General features: G+C 37.1%; 1 protein-coding gene across 2 annotated transcripts in view; it reads left to right on the top strand.

Moving 5' to 3' along the window:
* hgfac (HGF activator) overlaps positions 1–19,679 on the top strand; it is a 37,050-nt gene continuing 17,371 nt past the window's right edge. The window contains exons 1-5 of one of the 2 annotated variants that reach the window (XM_089126229.1): positions 1–230; positions 377–440; positions 533–626; positions 15,837–15,910; positions 17,693–17,833. In XM_089126229.1, the coding sequence (XP_088982355.1) occupies positions 96–230; positions 377–440; positions 533–626; positions 15,837–15,910; positions 17,693–17,833 (508 nt within the window). In that variant the 5' untranslated portion in view covers positions 1–95. The remainder of the gene's footprint in view (positions 231–376; positions 441–532; positions 627–15,836; positions 15,911–17,692; positions 17,834–19,679) is intronic. The other variant, XM_039669903.2, reaches the window with a different exon arrangement.

Genomic DNA, 19,679 nt, shown 5'->3' on the forward strand with positions numbered 1-19,679 from the left:
CCGGGATATAATGGAGGAGTTCTACACATGACACTTTGCGTTTGGGACGGATTTTATTGATTTCATTCCCGGTGAAATTTGTCCAAAGATCTGCCATGCGGAGGACACCTCGTTCACAAATTTCTTGCTTGGATTCCTCTGTGTTTTCTCCAGTTCTGACTCGTCGAAAGTTTGTTCCTCTGCTGCTGTCATGTCTTATTTTATTGCCCCGTTTTCAGTGTGCGAGATCGGTGAGTGTCCCATATGAGTTTTTCTGAATGCAAGTTATCTGGGATCCATGTGGAAAATCTCTCTCTCTCTCTCTCTCTCTCTCTCTCTCTCTCTCTCTCTCTCTCTCTCTCTCTCTCTCTCTCTCTCTCTCTCTCTCTCTTTAAAGCGCAAGCAGCCACCTGGTATTGAAATTTTACTCTCTGGACAGTCTAACACTGTAACTCAGAAAGGTATGAACTGCTCTTTAATTGTTGTCATTCCTCGTAGTTTCTGTTTCTAATTACTGTTGCTTCATGGATTTGGATGTGTTTGTGTTTTTTAGTTCTCACAACAGATGGCAAAGAGTGCAAGTTTCCTTTTCGCTTTGGTGGGACGATTTATCACCAGTGTATCTCTAAGAACTCGAAGCAGGCCTGGTAAGTGCTAACACACATGCATACCATGTACCATTCAGTGCCCATCAAAAATTCAGAAATAACCTTCAATCCACTGACCATCAAACCTCAACCCTTAATTTTACTTCAGCAGGCTGAATGCCAAGTGATCTCAAACCCTAATACAACAACTCTCAAACCCAGATGCCTAAATTGTAACCAGACCCACAAAGAATCTGCATGCATAGAATGCGTTTATTTTTTTTAAAGAGCTAATTTGATCTGTTTGGTTACCAATAAAAGTGTACACTCAGCTCCATGACCAAAATCAGCATAACCTGTAATCACTGAGATCAATCGTAGGTCTAAAACATAACTTCTGAGGATCTGGTATGTGCTAAGTTAGTATCTAGGTTTGAGATAACTAATGATCTGGTTTGAGCTTGTTACAGTTTAAACACACATCCTTAACCAGTTCAAATGAGAATCAATTTTTTAATTTAATTGCATTTTGTTTCTGAAATCCACATGGAATACACCCCATTGATTAGATCAATATAATCATGATTGTTTGGATCAAAGTTATCCCAATCCTACTGAAAGTTTTGAATGGCAAAACCAATGGAAACCAAGACTGGGTTACATTATCGAATGGGCTATATGCACACATAAGTTCCGCATTTGACGTAAGGATGCTCGTCCATTTCCGGTTGTGGAGATTAAAGCGGAGGAAAACCAGAGAAAACGGGATTATGGCAGAGTCTTCAATATACTGTCCTCCCGTCTTTGAAACGAAACGTACATACGTTTAGATGTAATTTTATTTGTAGTTATGTTTATTTAATATAATTTTAAAAAGAAGCATAAACACAACGAGGGGTGTCTGTTTTATCTGTTTTTGTGACTAACGTTTCATTAGTATAACCATGGAGTATAAAATTCAATATAAATTCTCGGTATTGCATTGGACTCTATGATCGGCGGAAGTTATCGAGCATCCTTAATCCTTCACCGGAAATAACGCCGTGCATAGAGCCCATTCAATTTCAGAATATTTTTTCTTTATTTATTTATAAAAATCCATTTTCAAGACTTTATGCAATTCGTTAGCCGCAATCCAATCAACTTAACAATAAGGTTTAATTTATTAACATTAGTTAATGGACAACTCTGACTGAAACCGGCCGATTTTCATGTATCTGTTTTTTTATTTATGGATAAGAATTGTAAAGATATAATTACATTTTTACTTTAAATTAAATAAAGTTTTCTTATTGTGGAAAAAAGCATTTTCTGTGATTGACCCAATTTTAGCAATAACAAAGATAACTGATGGAAGGTAATACATAAGATATGGTACAACTACAGTGCAATGCAAATAGTAAATTTACGATCATTTACGATTTTACGATTTAGTCAATAAAATCAACAAACACTATACGGCAAATAAAATAGTAATGCATAGTATAATTATATATATCATAAGTACATATTATAATAATACAAATATTGATAATAGCATATAGTATATGTAGGCTATAATACTATAATAATAGCAATGGAATAAAAAAAATATCAATTACAGTATAGACAATAAAAAATAAATTAAATGGTGACTATGAATAGTACAATCATTTAACAGCATAGCTGTAATAGATTGATAAATGCAAGTGGTATAATATTACAATAATTATAAAAACAGCAAATACAATGTAATATCAATTGCAGAATAATATAGACAATATGAAAAAAATATGAAACATTATAATATTGATCATTAAACTGACATTTAACAAAAAGGTCTGTCATTTTATTTTATAGGCCTACATACAGTGAAGAGAATCTAGCTATATATAAAATTATTAATATTTTTTAAAACATTCCTACATAGGCTATACAATAAAATGCCTCAACCCTGTCTCTTTTTGTGAGACCAAAGATTGCCCATTAGATTAGACCACTAGACTAAAGCCATCAGAACCAGCGGCAAACGTCAGAAGCACTAGCCGAGGTAAGGCTGTTCCAGGTGGCTGAGCGCCTGGATGGATCCCAAAACTCCGAAACGTCAGATCAATTTTTAAAATAGGTGCTATCTTTATAAATAAACCACAGATTTGTTATTTAAAGAACATTGTCGACCGAAAAACTGTTAAAACTACATTTTGTGACACAATAACAGTCGTTTTTTTAAATTCCGCGATTTTTCTCCTCTGAACGTTACTATTACTTAATTATTTCATGACCAAATACAACCAGAAACAAATGTTCAGTCTTGCTGTGAAAGATAATTGTGTGGCGATTTGTACAGCCCCAAGCAGTGAACGAAACAGGCATTTTTCTCAATTGTCATAATGAGAAGTGTGAAAGTTGCCCTTTGCAATATGGCGGCGCCGTTGACGTGCACTCCAGCGGCCAATAGAGCTCCAGAAGCTGACGTCACGCATTCTAAACTCCGCCATTTTGGCAGGCAAATCAGGAGAGCGCCAGAGCGGCTGTAGCAGTGATATTGATAGTGGTCGAATGATTTAATGCCTATTTAAATTTTAAAAACATAAAATTTCAACATGGTTTTGTGGAATGTTTCAACTGTTGATTAACCCATTTAATCCCACTGTAAAGATATAAAAGAATAATTTTACAATAGTGACAGTAAAAATATAGTATCATTATCCCATAAAACACAATTTTTCACACACTTTCCATAAACTATTTTTTTTTATTTTATTTTATTTCAATGGACAACTAATGACACATCAAATTTGGGAATGTCAAAAAAGACTTGACCCTCCCTTCGCCAGTAATTAATTTTCCTATGACCCTCCAAAACGATTGTGGAAAAAAGCATGAGCCTCGCCGATAATTTATTGATTACTTCTGTACTGGTTTGCGCTTGGCAAAGATGTTCAAATTGTTGTTGTTTTTTTACAACTAACAAACAACTAAACTCCTGCTTTCTTGTCTTACTAAGGCTGTAACAATAGACCAAACCTACAATTCGGTTTGTATCATGATTTTTTTTTATTTTAGATGATAAATAAATAAATAAAAACAAATCACGTTTTCGGTGCTGATGCATGGTGCGTTCTTGTAACAAGGATGGCGCTCCAAAGTATCTAAAAGCTGCCACAAAGAACCGGCAAAGGTAATGATAATGAATATGTCACATATAGCAAGGAGACATTTTAATTGTTTATTAATAAACAAGGTTTTTCTGTGTCGACTTCAAGATATGAAGTTGATGATGCTGACTCTCGATCTTCACAGTAACGCGCCAGAGAGAAATGCAGATTTCATACGGACATAAGCAGAGATCAGTCTGTTTTTCGTTTTTAAATGTTCTGTTTAAAAGTAGATATCACGCTTTCTACACATTTATCAGGTATGTGAAAAAGCTACATATACGCTGAGTTTCGGTTCATTTACTGTATGAGTCCAGTTCATGTGCCGGCGCCTCCGTTTCTTATCTATTGTCTTGTCCATGAAAGTTTTAAAGTCACTTTCACAGCGGCCATGTCCTTAACGGAGAACTGTCAAGTCCATAACATTGTTTTTTTTTTCCCCTCATACTGTAAATGTGAACACGAAAAAAAAAAAATAATATAATATTTTATGTTCTGTGGAGCCTGACTCTTCTTCATCCTATTAGCCTACTTTCAGGAAAGCTATTAGTTCCTTTATCAATACACATGAAAAGCACCCCTGGGGCATTATAGGGATGTTATGATTAACCTATTAATTTTTCTTATGTACAAGTCGATGTATTTTGAATTAAAGTGTGCTATGAACTCTGTTGCCTTGAAACTCATGTTGCTGTCATTCATTCACGTCCCGGTCCCGGACCGCCCCCCTGCCTGCCAATATGGCGGTTTAAACAGAGTAGGTCACATGACGTCCGGAGCTCTATACATAGGCCATTTCTGAATACCAAGTACACAAACTTCGGACTTGCGTTCATGGTTGTTTGGATTTGCCAAGTTTGACTTAGTAGAACGAACTCCAGAGGACGAGAGGACGCGAGTATGGTTCTTCTGTAAATGGAACAGAACGTTTTTAATCGCGTCACTCAGCATGCTCTACTTTATCTCTTTATGTATATTTTAGGCAACAATAAAACGAAATATGTTATAAAACACTACTCTGCCTCTTTTCATTAAAAAAAAAAAAAAAAAAAAAAAACTTAAACATATTAAGCCTGGCCATGTGGTTCAGGCAACGCGTACATTGATTATCTTCACGGCATATATTTATAACAAAATGAACATGATTTGCCGCCATGGTTACTATTGCAGTATGAGGTCAAACCTGGCGGAAACCAGGGGTAACGCGGATATGGCGTCATTGACTGGCGACTTCTCACCCCTGCTCACACGCCCCGTTTTCTTGGTTAAAAATGGCAATTTTCTCACGATTTACAAATAGTTGGAAACATTTGGGATATTGTAAGTAATCAACTAAACAAAATATATAACATAGGCCTAGTGGTTTTGGGATATTTTACTGCAAAAATCCTGCATATTGTACCTTTAAATAGCCTAAATATATAAAGTTATGAAACTTCACTTTGCCCTCAGCCAAAACGATTTTTTTTGCCATGGAACAAACTATAATTTTATAAGACTAAAGATAGACTTATACACAAGACGAATTATACGTCAAGTTTATCCACTAGACTAGAGACATCAGAGCCGGCGGCAAACGTCAGAAGCACTAGCCGAGATAAAGCCGTTCCAGTTGGGGTTGATGAGTGCTGGGCTCCCGGTGAACGCTTGGATGTCAAAACTCCGAAAACGTCAGATGCATTTTTCAAATAGGCACTATAAATAAACCACAGATCTGAGATTTAAACTACCACATTCACGCTTGAAACACTCTTAAAATTACATTTCATGACACAATAACAGTATTATTTTGATATTACGCGGATTTTCTCCTCTGCTATTGACGTTTGCTGGTTGGTTTGAGATTTATTCTGATTTAGGGTTAGGTTAGGTTAGGGGTTAGGGTTAGGGTTAGGGGGTTAGGGTTAGGGCTGTCTGCTTACCTGGCTATCTCAAGTCCACACAAGTCATTTCACTTTTCATTTTCACTTTTTAGCACGAAACTCATTTCACTTTGTTTAACTTGTATTACTTCTTGTATTGGGTCGGCAAATGCCCGTATGTTGTGACGTCATGTGGGAACTATGTAGGCCTTGTCTATTTTTGCTGCGCTGCTCACGCTCAATTAAATTAAATTTGTTTGATGAAAAAAAAGGATTTAAATATTTATATATATATATATATATATATATATATATATATATATATATATATATATTGTATATAAATTAAATATTTGTGTTATTGAAAATAAAAAAGTGGTTAGAAAAATAAAATCGGAATCGGCTAAAATCGGTATCGGCAGGTCAAACTCAATGAAAATCGGAAATCAGAATCAGCCTAGAAAATTGTAATCGGTGCATCTCTACAGCCGTGTAATAAGCGGTATAATGCACATCCAGCCGGTTGTTTTCGCAGTATAAACCCCTCCACTTCGCCTCAGGGTCCTGACCACCATATCAGTTTATTCTGCTATAACAACTGACTGGATGTACATTATCTCTTACCTAACAAAAAAGGCCAACTGTTAAGTATTACCTTAATTTATTTTAAACAACTACGCCCTGATAGTTACCCATCTTAAACCAGTTACTTAGCCAACCCATTCAATGTCCTTACGAATCCAAACCCACATCCTGAACGAGTTTAAACTACACTGTACCATCAAGATAAACTCATAACCCAGCCCTAATTTGTATTTAATCTGTATGTGCAAACTCATCTTCATCTTGAGTAACCTTCACCAAACTCAGTGACTCCACTAACCCCATCTCCGGTGCTCTTTATGTTTCCTCTGTCAGTGAGTGGAGCAGATGACCACACATTCCGATGTGATAAACCGTTATAAACATTGAGAAAGAGTGAGTTTTATCAGGCAGAGAGATCAGGGCCGTGATGAAAGATCAAAGGAGGCGGAACGGTTATTAATGTCATTGCAACTGAACAAGTGTGTGCAGATCTCCATATGAAGCAACTTTTGAGTGAGTTTTACTCCATAAAAAAATGTTGTGAGACAGTGGATTTGCTTCAAGCAAGGCCAAAAACTGAAAAAAATCTGCCAGTTTATGTACTTTCATTTTCTTCCACACCCATGAGCTATCATTTCTTTCTGTGGAACGCCAAAGGAGAATTTTGAAGCATCGAAATGCACCTTATTCACCATTGATTGCCATACTGACAAATGGTTGTCCTTGTGTGAAGCTCTTAATATTAATATACTATTTTAATATCCATCTGGCTTACTGTCACAGTCAGTTGCAGGTAATAAAGATTGCAGGATCTATGTGCAGAAATAGAAACAAAACACACTTGGCTAGGAAATGGTAACATAATATCCCGGAAAAAAAAAAACGAAAAAAAAAACGCTACAATAACAGACAACTATTCAGGATTAAACAGAGGGCTTAAATACACAGCAAACCGAAGAAGAAACGAATTAGATAGTTGACAAAACGCCTGAACGCAATACAAAGCAATCAGTGACCAGGGTGACAAACTGGTAGGGAATGTGTGAAGACTGAACCAATTAACACACTAGAAACACAGACATGAATGAAAACAAACTCTAAAGGTGAACAAGCAAACTCAAACCTTGACTTTTACTGCAGTGTGCATCAAATTTCTCATACCAGCCACCAATTTAACACACATTATAACAAGATATTTTATAACTTTCAACGCGCTTAAATGTATGTTTAGTGTGATCAAGTAAAAAGTCTGACTGTAACCCTAGTTCCTTAGGGAACTAGCTCATGTGTCATCTAGTCCAATGGTGAACGTCACGGGCGGGTGATGTCATGACCAGGAAAGGATAAAAGCACATTCGGTTAGAACCACGCTAGCTTAGAAAAAGGCAGAAGCAAGTTGATCACTGGGATGTAGGAAGTATGCATCATCTTGTGATGCATCATCTTGTTCCCTACTCCCTACTTTCGAGGGAACTCGGGATGCATTCTTGTTCTTTAGAAGCAAGAATGCCCGAACCCCATACGGCCAAGAACCTGTCATGAAAACTGTCACGACATGACAACTCTATACCCAGGAGTATCCATGTGTAAGTCATAAAATCTGACAAACGTAAGTGGCGAAGACCAGCCAGCTGCATCACTAGCTTCTTGAAGGGACACCCCAGAAATTAGGACCTTGGATGCCACCATTCCCCTTGTAGAATGGGCTCTAGTTGTTAAAGGTGAAGGCTGGCCCATAACCTCATATGCGAGAGCCTCGACTATCCACTTGCAAACTGTCTGCTTGGATGCTGAAAGGCCTTTTTTTTGGGAGGCCCAAAGCATACCAGTAACTGATCAGATTTACAAAACTGGGCAGCTCTGACTGGACAGATGAGATTTGGTTTCTCCTGGTCTTCATCATGCACTCTCAGAAAAAAAGGTACGAAAGCTGTCACTGGGGTGGTACCTTTTCAAAAGGTACACTTTTGTACCTAAAGGGTGCATATTGGTACCCTCATGGTACATATTTGTACAATTATGGTACCAATATGCACCCTTTAGGTACAAAAGTGTACCTTTTTGAAAAGGTACTGCCCCAGTGACAGGTTTTGTACCTTTTTTTGTGTAAATGTAATGTGTAATGGAGGAGGATAGACTGCCTGCAGTACAATATGTGGTATATTTCTTTAGGTATGTATTAAGGTTTGGGATAGAGGAACGCTTTGACCATCCTGGGGGCAAACTCAAGGCACGAAGGTGATACCAAAAGGGCCTGAAGACCTCCAACTCTATATAGTGAGGAAATGGCTAAAAGAAACACAGTTTTGAGGGTCAGAAATTTTTCTGAAAATATTTGTCCTTATCTTTTATATCTTGACAAATTTAACCAAAGGTGCCTCTCTGAAGCCACAATAGCTGCCATCGACCGCCCAATAGCATGAGCGGAGAGACAGATTGGTAGCCTGACACAGTTCTCGAACTACGTCAGGCAACGCCCCTTCGCCAGTCTCAAGGTCCCTCAGCAGGTCAGCCTGCTATGCTTGTAAAATAGCCATAATGTGAAGGCATGCGCTGGCCCGATTTGCTGCCGTATATGCTTTACCCACTAACATTGATGATGTTTTTAAAGGCTTAGTGGGCACCATTGGGGACTTCAAGGATGATGCCAATGCTGGAGAAAGAGAGGTAGCAAGTGGTTGTTCTACTTTCAGCATCGTCCTATAACCTATATAAAGGGGCTATTCATTTAGCCCCTTTATAGACGAATCCGGCGAAACTACCGGAAGTAAGCGGGCGCCATTACTGAGCTGTTGCTGGGTAGCGTTGCGCCATTGCCTCCTATTGTTTTAGTTGCAACTTGCGTCCACTGGAATAAACAGCCCGCGATTTACGACTGTCAATAACGTTACAACGTTACCCCTTGTATAATGTCGAGTGGGTAAACAGTTTCCGTTATAAATTGTTTCAATGGTGGCAGTAAAATTTCAATTTTGAAGAGAAAACATTGTGAATACCCCGGGTCGACTGCCCCTGTCTGGAGCCGTACGGTTTACAAAGATTTCCTGGACGAGTACAAGACGCGGACATTCGCGTATATAACAATTATTTAATGACATAATTAAAAAATATAATAAATATGTGATATAGTGATCAGTAAAATCTCCTCTCTTGCTATTTTTTCTATTTAATTAACATGCTATGGTCATTAAATGGCTTTCCTGAGCTAAATATAACGTTATGTGACATAATTGTTCTCCCGCTGTTATATTGACCTCTTTCCATGGTTTAAAAACACTAATTGGTCGATATTATGTATACTTTCTAGCTGTAACGTTACCTTACCCTTGCCCGTTGCAATGTAAAAATGAGATAAATAATGAACACAAATGAAAAACATGAATTTGTTTATTTGATTTCATTTATTTATTTATTGTTGCCAAATGGACAGATCTTTTTATAGTTTCCTTGTTAGCAAACGTTAGCCTAGCTAGCTTGCCACGCTATTTTCTTAAATAATCTGTAAGATCGTTTGTACCTTCATCTGTGACTGGAGGCCAATGTCTAACATCATCAACCCAACAAGTCATTCTGCCTGTCTGTAGCTGTCATCGAGGGTGCGTTCGCGTTATCACCGAGGTTTGTTTACATACCGGTGCATATGTCTATGCCGGTGTAACAGCTCAGTAATGGCGTCACCACAAGATGGCAGCCTACACAGAACGCTCGTCGGATTCGTCTATATCGGAGTATACTTGAACCTGAGGGCTAAAAGAGTGTGGTTTCTATAATAAACAGAAATATAAATAATCAGTTTAAAGTGATAAATGATAAACATTTAACTATAAATAAACATGTTAAGATACATGCTATGGGTGTAAAGAATTGACTTGTAATATACACGTGACTATCGTCTTCTAACCATATCTCAATCTAGTGTAATCTTCACAATCCACATAAATACAGCTCAATGACATCTGTAAAGTGTAAACACTGAAGTAAACATATGGAACATATGAGTTGTTATCCTTATTTCACTTAAAGGAGTAGTTCACTTTAAAAAAAATAACTTTTGCTGATAATTTACTCACCCCCATGTCATCCAAGATGTCCATGTCTTTTTTTCTTCAGTCGAAAATAAATTAAGGTTAGGTTTTTGATGAAAACATTACAGGAGTATTCTCCATAATTATGATGGACTTTAATGGGAACCAAACGGTTCAAGGTCCAAATCAGAGTTTCATTGCAGCTTCAAAGGGCTTTAAACGACACCAGACGATGAATAAGAGTCTTATCTAGCGAAACGATCGGTCATTTCAAAAATAAATAAAAAAGTTTAAGTTTTATAAAGACAAATGCTCGCCTTCCTCTGTTCTGTGATGAGCATTCGTGACTCTCCTGTTCAAACAAGTTCATCAAAATGAACAAATCTTTTGACTTGAATCATGACTCGAAGGGTCCTAGATAAGACCCTTATTCATCATCTGTTGTTGTTTAAAGCCCTTTGAAGCTGGACTGAAACTCTCATTGGACCTTGAACCGTTTGGTTCCCAATGAAGTCCATTATATGGAGAAAATCCTGGAATGTTTTCATCAAAAACCTTAATTTCTTTTCGACTGAAGAAAGAAAGACGTAGACATCTTAGATGACATGGGGGTGAGTAAATTATCAGCAAAAGTTTTTTTTTAAAGTGAACTACTCCTTTAAACTAATACAGCGTGCATCGGATCACACGTGCAAAGATAATGCACAGTCATACCGCTAACTTTAGCTTCACGGAGATATGAATTACACTCAACTTCAGAACGTTTCTACACATAATACTACAAATAGCATTATAAACAAGATCAAAGACTATATATGTGTAAATTAAACTTACTTTAAAAGTTACGCACACTCATATGTGGCTTGAATAAACACGAATCCTCCACAGCTTTCAAGAGAAACATAACCAGTTGCGTCAAACTCTTGGGCGGAACTCAAGTTACGACTGTCAATAAATCACAACCCACCAATAAGTATTAACTTACTGAGCCTTTTCAACAGGAGGTATTGTGCTAGATGTGAGAAAGTGCTTGTCTAAAAGGCTTTTGACGAGCTCCTTGTTTCTCGGTTGGCCATTCATTATTCAACTTAGACAACTTAGCTCAGGTTAATACCTCCACCAGCTCCTCATGCGCTCGGGAAGAAGCTGGCATTTCTTCTTCCCCCATTTCAATGCTCAGCACATCTAGTTCTCCGGAACTAGACAGCTTAAGCACCGGTTCCTCTTCCAGAGCAGAAGGAACGGGTTTCCAACTCCGGAGAGAGAGAGCACTGGATCCCAAGGCTGAGAAAGGGCGGGGCCCATCTAAAACCCTGCCGTGAGATCCGTTTGCGATCCCCACGGGCCTGAGGCGCAAGTAACGCTTACTTGAAAACCCTGTTGAAAGAGTGACAAGTGAGAGCAGAGCGTGCAAAGCACAGCCTCTCACAATGCTCAACATAAAGCCCCCTTGAAGGCTGACAGAGCATGCTCTGCTACCAAACACATCACACAATGTCTGTGTGTATCCCCACCTAAACAAGAGTAGGGAGAACCACACAGCTTGAACGGTTGTTTGGATGCCATTTAGATATAATATTGAGGTTTCGTGACAGACAACAATAAATATGACAGACAGTTTTGATATAGAGTGCTTGCTGAGGCACAGAAGCTTAATCGGATGTGCTTTTATCCTTTCCAAGTCATGATGACACCCGCCAGTGACGTTCACGCTCGCCATTGGACTAGTTGACACGTGCTTCAGACGCAATCACGCAGGGGCGTTCCCAAAGCGTAATTGACGCATCGCAAGTTCCCTCGAATGGGAACAGCGCTGCTTTACCCCACAATTTGAATATGAAATAAAAAGTGACCTGCATGAGCAGTAATTCAGCACTTGTGGCTCATTAGTATGAAATATATAATGTGAATTTGAGTGATCAAACGGACCTGTATGGGGTGGTGATGGCGCAATGGATAAGACACATGCCTTTGGTGTGAGAGACCTGGGTTCGAATCCAGGTACCAATCTCGCTGGCGAACTGATGAAGGACTACACAAAGTTTATTTATACGGCATCCCTGGTAAATTAGTCTGATTCACTAAAGTGAACAAACGTGCTACCTTGTTTTATTTGTAAAGTTTTAATCCACTTCTTCCTTATGCTCAATTCAGTCGGGAATCCATGAAAACTTAAGTAGGGTCGGCGTTGTTGGTTAGATTTACAAAGTGGAACAGAGCAGTGACATAAATAGCATTAGTCTCAGGCATTGTTGGACTGCGTCGGAAGTGGACATGCACAAAGTTGACAAATGTAAACCCCATGAAACCCGGAAGGGTGATAATCCCCTATTGGCGGCGTCTTCCCGGAATGCACCTCATTAGATATTGGTATGTAGTTTATTTTAATTGAATATTTATTTCTACCTCGCACTAACATTGATTGCGCGTCATGTTCTGTCCATTAAATCAAGCAAAGGTGAGGTACAGGTCAAGCTTGTCCCATTGGACGTTGCAGTGAAGCCCCGCCCACTAAATTTAGCGAGGTGGAGCTGGAGCTCCAGAAAAGGGGGAGCTCGAGCTCTAGCAGAACTTTAAAGGATTAGTTCAACTCAAAATGAACATTTCCTGATTATATACTCACCCCAATGCCATTCAAGATGTTCATGTCTTTCTTTCTTCGGTGGAAAAGAAATAAAGTTTTTTTGAGGAAAACATTTCAGGATTTTTCTCCACACAATGGACTTCAATTGCAACCAACATGATCCACCAAGTCCAAATCAATGCAGTTTTGAATTGCTATGAAGTGCTTCAAAGGGCTCTGCACGTTCCCAGTTGAGGAATGGGGTCTTATCTAGCAAAACTATTTTTTTAGGACTTCCGTTCCTAACACTCAGACTCAAACCGACTCAAACAGAGCTTGACGACGTAGATGTGACGTGAGCAACCCGTCCGTCTTCTAGTGGCTGTGGCATGAGAAATCTGAATCATTCCCTTCCGAGGTGGAGAGTGTGAGTAGGAGCTGTCCATGAGCTGCAGGAGAAACTTTTGCTATTCTGATTATTTTTTGTCATTTTGCCTCCACGTTTCTCCGATTGCCCGCAAGCTTCTCCTCCTGTCCATACGGTAATCTCTCTACTGTGCCACAGAGAGTCGCGTGGTTATGACGCAATCTTTAGCCTACTTTTTCAAAAAAAACTGCTTCTACTGGGCCATAACATAAGCTACAAGGTAATGGAGCATTTTATACATTGTCGTGTTTCTTTAATAAAGGACAAATGGAGTCTTCAAACGCCTCAGATGTAAAGTTATTTGCTGTCAAAGTGATGTCAAAATGAATGGGAGTCAATGGAAATGCTAACGCAAGTGAAGTTCTGCTACAAGATGGCGGCACCAGGCCGGCTTCAGCTTCCGGTCGATGGATTACCCCCTTGATTTTAACATGGGGGAGATAAAGATTTGACTCACTTTTGCTGCCAGCTGCCTCAAGCGGCCAGTCGATGAATTGCAGTTTAATTCACTTCTGTCCGTGTTGGTTTCAAAAGAGAGACAGGGAGGTTGCCGCTTGCATAGCTAACTAGCAAACTGTAGACTGTAGTTATTAATAGTACTGACAGTAACTCGGGATTGAGAGCGAACTGATGCGAATTAGGCTTGCCGCGATACACGGTGTTGACGGTGTTACCGGTTTTAAGCCCCATCACCGGTGACATCACTTTCCCACCGTGACACCGCGATGTCTTGACTTTTTTTTTTAAAGTATTCGTTTTTGCTAAAATATTTATTTGAATTAATTAAAAATAATCATTTTCAATTATTTAGTTCTGAAGAGAGCATTATAATTAAAAATGAGCTGCGCAACGCGTGCCGTCACGTCACAGATCAGCAAGCATCAGGATTCCATTTAGCACGTGTGGAGACGAGAACGAGTCAAATTACAGAAAAGCAAGATAATGGCGGAAGATTTGGTGTCAAAACGCAATGCAAAAGCGCCTGTTTGGCAATATTTTGGCCAATATATATTAATGTTAATAAATGCCAATTTATAGTGTTTTACTTTTTTTTAGAGTGCTGTCATTTATGTAGGCTAAGGTCCTTTTTAAAGTTTTTATTTTATATTCGTCTCTTTTTATTTGGTTTTATCTTATTTAAACTTTGTTTAATTTATTTAAGCCTATTTTGTTTTCTTATTCGTTAATAAACGTTTTATTTGTTTGGGCCCACAGTTTGCCGATTTTCACTTTTTTCAGCCTATGCATGGGGTTATTTTTATTCGTTCGTTATGCTAATAAAAGTTCTGTCTATATTTTATTCGTTTATTATTCTAATAAAAGTGCTGTCTAAATAAAAGTTTATTGTCAGCGAGTTTTTTTTTTTGTCCATTCCAGCAATTGACGCTGAATTGCAATTGACGCTTATTTCGAAAATGAAAGTATGTCATTTATGTAGGCTAAGGTCCGTTTTGAAGTTTTTATTTTATATTCGTCTCTTTTTAATTGGTTTTATCTCATTTAAACTTTGTGTAATTTATTTAGGCCTATTTTATTTTCTTATTCGTTAATAAACGTTTTATGGTTCTTATTTGTTTGGGCCCACAGTTTGCCGATTTTCACTTTTTTCAGCCTATGCATGGGGTTATTTTTATTCGTTTGTTATGCTAATAAAAGTTCTGTCTATAAATAAAAGTTTTATTATCAGCGAGTTTTTTTTTTTGTCCATTCAAGCAATTGACGCTTATTTCGAAAGTGAAAGTATAACGCGCACGCATTTAAAAGCTATTTAACCCCCCCGCCCTGCCCTCCACGGTGACACCGGGATTACCGGTGTTGTCACACGTCGATTAACCGGTGGGAAATTTTCCTCACCGCGGCAACCCTAATGCGAATGTGCTCTATTGTTAGGGGAGGGGCCAGCCCCAGTGGCTCCAGTGTGTCATCAAGGGTAGGGGCGTGTCCAGGGGCTCAGGGGCTCCAGCCTATCATCGAGCCCCCGTTTTAGCCCTGCCCAAAAAATCCGAAACACAGCAATGGTGAAGGAATGTTTAACAGTCTAACTCCACAATTCACCGTCTTTGTAATGTGTTTTAGCAATAGATTTTTTGACATTTATAATGTGTTTAGAATTTTACAGGGACTTTAAGAACACTTAAGTAGCCTTTTATTTTATTGAAATTTTATTATCGGTAGTTTTTCTTTTTTCAAAAGTACTGTACTTTTAAGATTTGAAGTACACTACAAGTGTTATGCACAATTGTTTTTTTAACAAGGGTGGCCAATATGATACAAATTCAAAGTTGTGATGAAATATCTACCTTTGTGATCCCTGGATAAAAATAACATCATTAATTAACAGCTGGTTTGGTACAACTGTAACGTGTATGTTCAGCTTAGTCTAGTTTGCTCTGTTTGTATGTGTCCCTGTCATTAGTTATTCCCTCGTTTCCATCACACCTGGTCTGTTACAGTCGATCACCATGTCTATTTAAACCCTCAGTTTTCAGTGTTTCTTTGTCCAGTATTGCTTGGTTTTTGTCTAATGTGGCATTTACATTTTAGAGCTGTAAATGACCCATTCAGATCAGATTTGCACCACTGTTTCAGATTCTGTCTGTTTGAGCTTTACGCAAGTCTTGAGTAATTCAGATGTGTGTCATGATCATTGTGTTTTTGGTTTGACTTGCAGGTGTTCTTTAACACACAACTTTGACCGTGACCAGAAGTGGGGATACTGTAGTTCACCCACACGGTTGTTTAATGGTAAGAAATGTATTTTTTTCTCTCTTTCATGTAAATTGTCATACGATTTTGCATTAGTCTTTTGTCGATATTAGATATCTCATTGACAGTATTTGATCTGATTTGATTTTTTTCAACCAGAGAATTTTTTGCCAAGTAAAATCTAAATATTTAATGTTTAATAAACTGATGCACAGTTAAATATGTGGATGACATAAGCATGGCATGTTGTTCACAATTATTAACTAAATGAAGCAATAATGGAATTTTTTATAATCAGTGATATTTACCTATACAAATATCTCTACAAAAGCATATAAATATACTAAAAATACAATGCAGAGACTTCCATGAACATTTTTGAGTGCTGATGCAAATGAGGCACCTGAGGCATGAATCCATTCACTGAAATACAAATTTTGGTAACAATTTAACTACTTTACTTTAACTACTTTTACTTTACTACTAGTTAACATGAAAAAAAGAATGAACACTACTTCTACAGCAGATATTAATCTTAGTTAATGTTAATTTCAACGTTTACTAATACATTATTAAAATTAAAATTTGTTACATTAGTTAATGCGATGTGAACTAACATTAACAGTTGTAATTTTATTTAGTAACATTGACAAAGATTAATTAATTACGCTTTTTAATGAACTTTTATGATTACATTTTCCTAAGGCATGTTTATAAAAGCTACTTAAATGTCCTAATTGAACTAAGGCCTAATTCTGGCTTAATCTAAACCCTGTTTGTGAAACCAGGTCATACATATTTAAAACTTAACTTAAATCCTAAATAAAAGTGAATTAAAATATTTTTCATTAACAACACTGCATGGAAGTGAATTCATCTGTTTTAACACTGAATGAAAATTCGTTGTGATATTCACAATGTTGCTTCATTTTGTATTGCTTAGAGAAAATTATTAAATGTAATGTATAACGCAGCTTTAGTCTGCAGTCATGTGAACGCTTCCTGCTTGTGGATGGATTAATGGCTGACACTGTGGGTTTACCCAGCCCGTTCTCATCCTTTAACGTCATATAGAACGCTATATGCAAAAACGGCGCTATACTACGCACATGGCTCCCTTTATCGTTAATATAACACGCGAACCCAAGACGTTATAAATCCTTTAGCGTGAATATGACACGTACACCCTACCCCACACCTAAACTTAGCCCTCACAGCACGTGTTATATTAACGATAACGGGTGCCATGTGCGTAGTATAGAGCCGTTTTGTCACTAGCGTTCTATATGACGTTAAAGGATGAGAATGCGTTGGTTTACCAGGATGTTTTACTTTCAGAGAGAGGTGTTTATGTTAATGCATAAATGACACGCTTTGTTTGTAAGACGCAGACCTCTGTTTATAACAGCAGATGTACAGAGTTTGTTTTCAAGCGGGTGCTCTGGTTCAAACACACTGTCTGTGTATACGCTCACGTCATGCTCTGGTTTTTTGAAGGGTCATTAGTGGCAGTTCTGGCTTATTTGGTTCCCTGTACAAGACGGTTTAAGCTTAAGTATTAATTTAATTCACTTGGACAAAAATGTGCTGTGTAAGTTCAAATGGGCAGAAATGCTTCTGTATCTACATGCACAGTAATCATATGCGTAAAGCGGACTGCATTTGGCACAACATTGTTTATGATTTGGAAAACAGATGCTGTATATGACTCATTGACTCATTCAAGGTTTGAGAAATGAGCAAACTCAGCTGCATGATGAATCAGTCCTGTCGTCATGATGATAAGCAAGTTTTTCTTTATTTATCTCATTCGCTCCTCAGGGTTTCTTCCTCCACGTCAGGGTCCAGGTCTCTGTCGGCAAAACCCGTGTTTGAATGGGGGTGTTTGTGCCACGAACACTCACCTAGACTCATTTGATTGTGTGTGTCCGGATGGCTTTACTGGAGCTCTGTGTGAAAAAAGTGAGTGAAAGACAGTGAAGTGGCTACGGAGGCGTATTGCATTCACTTGAAGAAAAAAAATCTACTCTGTTTTTCTGAATTAACGAGTTAATTTTTCATGAGAAAAAAAATTTGCTCTGTTTTTCTGAATTAATGAGTTAAATTTTCATGAGAAAATTTTTTTTGCTCTGTTTTTCTGAATTAACGAGTTAATTTTTCATGAGAAAAAAAGTTTTTGCTCTGTTTTTCTGAATTAATGAGTTAATTTTTCATGAGAAAAAAAGGTTTTGCTCTGTTTTTCTGAATTAATGAGTTAATTTTTCATGAGAAAAAAAAATTTGCTCTGTTTTTCTGAATTAATGAGTTAAATTTTCATGAGAAAATTTTTTTTGCTCTGTTTTTCTGAATTAACGAGTTAATTTTCATGAGAAAAAAAATTTTTGCTCTGTTTTTCTAAATTAATGAGTTAATTTTTCATGAGAAAAAAAGTTTTTGCTCTGTTTTTCTGAATTAATGAGTTAATTTTTCATGAGAAAAAAAGGTTTTGCTCTGTTTTTCTGAATTAATGAGTTAATTTTTCATGAGAAAAAAAATTTGCTCTGTTTTTCTGAATTAATGAGTTAATTTTTCATGAGAAAATTTATTTTTGCTGTTTTTCTGAATTAACTCATTAATTCAGAAAAACAGAGCAAAAAAAAAAAATTCCATTAAAAATTAACTCATTAATTCAGAAAAACAGAGCAAAAAAATTTTTCTCATGAAAAATTAACTCGTTAATTCAGAAAAACAGAGCAAAAAAAAATTTTCTCATGAAAAATTAACTCGTTAATTCAGAAAAACAGAGTAGATTTTTTTTCTTCAAGTGAATGCAATACGCCTCAGTAAGTGGCCATAATGAAATGATAATTTCAGTGTGATTATGGTTATTATTTGCCACTTCAATGGCACAATCATAGGTGGAGTTATGTAAAGTCATTGACCTACTGGCATATTGTTTTAAAGGCTTCACGTGATCCCTTGTGGAAAAGAAGTGCACTTAATTGTATTGAATGTGCTCTGGTGTACTTCAAATAAGTAATATTGCAGATAATAATATTATTAATAATCAAATAAAAGGCCACTTAAGTGTTCTTAAAAAAATGTAACACTTAAGTACATGTTTTAGTTTTATTAAGCTTTTGTTGTGCTTGCAAGTAAACTTGTTTTAATTGTACTAAAATCCATTATCATCATTACAAATGTGTAACTACAAATATATTCAAATACATGACAGAAATAGTTTCAATAGAAATTACATCAAATGTTATTTCAGCTTGCCAATACATTCAGCATTACACTTTAACCACGTTGCATATAATAGAAGTAATTATGAAATTACATGTAAAGATGTAAATAAGGGAAGTGGGAAGGACTTAGAAGTCTATGGAAGCTTGTTTCCACCACTGAATAAAAAAATATAATAAATAATTGTGACTTTTTATCTCACAATTCTGACTTTTTTTCTCACAATTGCGAGTTTATATCTCACAATTCTGACTTTATTTCTCAGAATTGCGTGATATAAAGTCGCAATTGCGAGTTATAAAGTCAGAATTGTGTGTTATAAAGTCAGAATTGCGAGATATAAAGTCAGAATTGCGAGATATAAAGTCAGAATTGTGTGATATAAAGTCGCAATTCTGAGAAAAGAAGACAGAAGTGTGACTTTTTTTCTCACAATTGCGAGTTTACATCTCGCAATTCTGACTTTATAACACATAATTGCGAGTTTATATGTCGAAATTCTGACATCTTTTCTCCGAATTGTGAGATATAAACTCGCAATTGCGACTTATTAGGCCAATTCTAAGGGGAAAAATAAGACTAA

This window comes from Pimephales promelas, chromosome 1 (genome assembly GCF_988280905.1).
Source record: "Pimephales promelas chromosome 1, fPimPro1.hap1.1, whole genome shotgun sequence".
Classification (NCBI taxonomy): domain Eukaryota; kingdom Metazoa; phylum Chordata; class Actinopteri; order Cypriniformes; family Leuciscidae; genus Pimephales; species Pimephales promelas.